A 4596-nucleotide genomic window follows, 5' to 3' on the forward strand; every position below is an offset into this window, starting at 1 on the left:
TCAAAGAAGCAACCGTGGGTAGCAGAGTGTTTTCTTTGCTTAAATTAATGGTTCTCTACAACTACTTACTAGACCTTAAACTTTAAAGCATTGTACAATATAGTAGCTAGCAACATCCGTCCATTGTCAAATTTGAGACAATGAATGCTTGATGATGTAATAAGATAGGATAACACCGGATATTAAACAGATTGATTGAAAATTGTCTTTGACAGCATTGTTAGAACAAAAACATAGATTTCAGTGATCTAGAGACTTACGCTTCAAGTAGGCATCAAAAAGATTTCCAGTGACCCCTTCAATAGTGTCATCCACAGGAAGAATGTGCACCCGCTTCCCATATTTGACGTCGGCACACTGGTGCACAGAAACCACATCACCAAGTCTGACCCTCAGGTTGGACCTAACAACCTTGTTCATCCTAATCTTTGGTTCATCACAATTGTCATCAGCAAGGGCAATGCAGATTGTATCTTTTCTTTTCTTTCCCTGAGCACCAAAGGTGCAACATAAGATTTGTAGTTAGCACCCACAAAGAGGCCCATGACCTCAACATAAACTTAAGACAACCAGAATGAAAGCCAATGAAACTCAAAACACGCACACACGAAACCAATGAAAAAACAGTACACGTGTGCAGTATGTACACGTGTATGTATCTACACTAATATCAAACCCTAAACAAGGTTCAATTCTAAAGCTCAGGTCCAGGTCCATACTCCATAGTAATGCCAGCATACTTGAATGAAAAAAAAGTACATGTTAGTGCTTTAAATTTTCAATCTTTTACACAACCACAGCACACCCAATTCCAGATCCTAAACACCCAAAGAGTACATGTTAGTGCTTTAAATTTTCAATCTTTTACACATTAATGCATCTACACGCATATCAAACCCTAAACAAGGTTCAATTTTAAAGCTCAAATCCAGGTCCATACTCCATAGTAATGCCATCATACTTAAATGAAAAAAGAGTCAATGTTATTGATTTAATTTTTCATTCTTTTACACAACCACAGCACAACTAATTCCAGATCCTAAGCACCCAAAGAGTACATGTCAGAGCTTTAAATTTGCAATCTTTTACACATGAATGTATCAAACCCGAAACAAGTTTCAATTCTAAAGCTCAGGTCCAGGTCCACACTCCATAGTAATGCAATCATACTTTAATTAAACAATAGTATATTTTAGTCCTATAAATTTTCAATCTTTTACACAACCACAAACATACCCAATTCCAGATCCTAAACTCCCAAATAGAAATTCGACAAAACAAGAAAAGAATCAAACATTACCCGCCCTCAATCCAAAACCCCAACATCTACAACCCTTAAAACAAAATCAACCCTAAAGCACAATATACGCAAATCCATACAATCTATTCGAATAATTCAAAACAAACTCATGAAAAATCGAACCTTGATTAAGATCGTGTCGCCACGGAAGAGCTGAAGCTTCTCCATTGTATCAGGGTGGAGAGCGACAACGGAGTTATCATCGTTGATTGCTTCATCAACGACAAGCCGATTGGGGGACTTCTTTCGCTCAAGAATCGCAGTACTGAAGTCCCTCTTCGTTCCCTTACTGCAAAAAAGTTCAATCAGAACCCAAAAATCTCAAAATCAAAAGCAACACGAGCATACAATGCAACCATAAACATTGCATATACATATATATCAAGATCTGGGACAAGGGTACTTACGGGTCAGAAGATTCAGCTTGATTACTCATCTTGAATTATCAACAAGAGACAGAAAGAGAACTGTAGAGAGAGAGGGAGGGGGTATGGAAGATCTGAAGATTGGGGATTGGGTATTTATAGTGGGAATTGCTTTCTTGTTAGGAAAGAAAAATATTTCCCTTTTTTTTCTCTACGTTTGCTTTTTAGTTTTAAATTTTTTTATTATTTTTTTCTTTATAATATAAATAATTACAAATAACTCCCGGAGTTTGTTTACCAACAAAAATAAATAAATTACAAATACATCTTTTGAGATTTGTTTAAAATACGAATTATTTTTTGTAATTTGAAAAATTACAAATATTTTCTTAGTAGAATTTTTTATTTAACAGAATTAATTGAAAAAGTAAAATTTTTAACTATTCACCTATATAATAATAAAATTATCTAAATTATTAATTGAAATAAGATTTTAATAATATTAAAAAATGTTAATTAACTTGATGATTTATTAAAAAAAAAACTTATTTATTATAAAATTAAAAATTTTAGAGAGCATAATATAATATAAATTGTAATTTAAGTAAACGTGTTTGTAATTTATTATAAAAAAAAAAAACGCATAATGGGGTTGGTAACGGTTCAAACTTCTCATCAAAAGTGATTGTGTGCGAATCTCTTCTCATCTGAGGTAAGGCAAGTCTTTGGATAAGACTTTTGCGATTAAAATAAGATGGGAGTGTTATTAAAATGATAGAGTCAATAAATTATTAATATGGAAATTATTAGATAGGAAATTAAGTAAAAATGTGTTTATTATGATGATAGTATAGAAAATGATTAGTGATGAAATTATTAAATTATTTTTATATAAAATAAATAAAAAATTATTTTTATATTAAAAAAACTAAAATAAATATTAAAACAAACTGGTGTACATGGCAAAAAAATAAATTTTTTATATAAAATAGGCTTAATCTCATAACTATTTTCTTAATTTCACTTAAAATTCAACCAATCTAATCCCCTACGGAAAGAAATTAAACCCCTCGAGCTATTACTCCCTCCTTCCAAATCATCACCAAACAAATTATAAGTGAGATCCACAATCATAGAGCACTCCAATCCCTCCTCCCATGCCGATAAACAAACATGGCCATTTTGGTCTGGCACATGTAAAAGAACATCCATATTAGTAAATTGTTAATAGGATGTCACATTCTCTCAATATTTTTAATTATATTCACACACAAAATAAAATAAAATAATAGGAAATTGAAATTACATAATCACTCTTTAGTATTATTTTTTTATTATATTCACACAATAAAATAACAAAAAATTGAAATTACATAATCACCCTTTAGTATAAGAAAATTACACACCTACCCTGTTATATTCCTCAATCGCCCAAACCCTTTTTTTTTCAACCCTACAATTAATAAAAAACTAGTTGCTTTTGTTTTTGTTTTTGTTTTGTTTTTTTTTTGAGAATATGAAAAACATTTATATTAATAAATAACAACATACATCAACAAGATCTCAAAAGACCATCCCAACAAAACAAAAAAATAAATTTGTCAAAAAAACTAGTTACGAGACAAACTACCAATCTTCTCAAAAATGTGATTTGGAAAGGAAGATCTATTTAAAAGCCCGCCGTCCTCATTGATGTTGTCTCTATCGCCGTTGCCCAACTCTGTCACCATTGGACTTCGGATACCACCAGAAGCTAAAGTTGAGAATGAAGTATATCCACAATGGTATAAGAGAATGCTTGAGAGATAAGGAAACCATTGTAAGTGATGAAAATCTAAAAAATTATGTCGAAATTAAAAGAGAAAACTTTCAAAACCCCTATTTTAGACATAAAAAATCCATATTTACACTTTAGAAGTGTAAAAGGAGTCGTCGGAGTGTTGCCGAAATACCGTTGGAGCACCGCCAGAATCGCCTAGAGAAAGAAGCTCTACTCTCTCTCCTCTCTCTCTCTCTCTGCAACTATGAGATATCTCAATTTCCATTGTAGTCACAGATGATTGGTGTACACAAAAAATAAATGAAATATATGTTTGATGAGTTATCAAAGATAGTGACTAGCAATAAAAAGTGGACAAATGTGATGACCGACAATGGAGTGATCGAAAGTGGACATCAACATTGGTAGCTGAAATCACTTAAGATGTCCGTTCGATTGTCAAAAGAAGGCCAAAGCTTGTCAAAAAATCACTAATTGCTAGCCAACAATAGGACACCAACAAAAAGACAACAGTTGTTAATGGTTGTGGATGACCAGTGACAATGATGGGTGGTTTGAGATGGACGAGAGAACAATTATGCTGCAGACCCCCAGTGGGGGTCACACCCCCAGTGAGGTGGCGAGTCCCCATTGGCTGAAACTCAAAAAAATAAATAAATAAATAAATAAAACAATTTTTTTTTTGTCCAATCACGGCGCGTCACCTCACTGGGGGTCCGAAGCATTTTTCGACAAGAGAATGAAAACGTGTTGTAAAAATAAGTAAAAATATTTTTTTTCCATTTCTAAGAATTTTTTAAAAATTTAAATCACTTTCATTTTATCAAGAGCAAACACTTTAAACCAAATAACTTCTGGTCCTAGTTTTCAAAAAAAATTAAAACAAAAACAAAATACAAAAATGTTACCAAACAAGTCTTAAGTCTCAACACAAACTGCACAAAACACACCAAAGCATAGCAACTTTTGTGAGATAAAAACAGTAATGTTATTCATATTTCTTCAAAAGCTAGACAACTTGATTTTCGTCGTATGAGAGAGCTCTAGGTTGAATTTCTCTGCCACAAAAAGTGTTAATCATATTTCCACAACCAACACATACTCCACATAGTATAAGCCACTCAAAAGCATAAATAGAGACAAAGACAGTC

The 4596-nt window shown here is 32.5% G+C and overlaps 1 protein-coding gene across 1 annotated transcript in view; it reads right to left on the reverse strand.

Moving 5' to 3' along the window:
* LOC114304050 (cell division cycle protein 48 homolog) overlaps positions 1-1918 on the reverse strand; it is a 5697-nt gene extending 3779 nt beyond the window's left edge. The window contains exons 1-3 of the mRNA XM_028249230.2: positions 1708-1918; positions 1424-1589; positions 261-489 (exon numbers count right to left, since the gene is read on the reverse strand). Of these exons, the coding sequence (XP_028105031.1) occupies positions 261-489; positions 1424-1589; positions 1708-1736 (424 nt within the window). The 5' untranslated portion in view covers positions 1737-1918. The remainder of the gene's footprint in view (positions 1-260; positions 490-1423; positions 1590-1707) is intronic.
* Between the last annotated feature and the right edge of the window lie 2678 nt (positions 1919-4596).

The sequence above is a fragment of the Camellia sinensis genome, chromosome 3, assembly GCF_055761805.1.
Source record: "Camellia sinensis isolate YWXY chromosome 3, ASM5576180v1, whole genome shotgun sequence".
NCBI classification, from domain to species: Eukaryota; Viridiplantae; Streptophyta; class Magnoliopsida; order Ericales; family Theaceae; genus Camellia; species Camellia sinensis.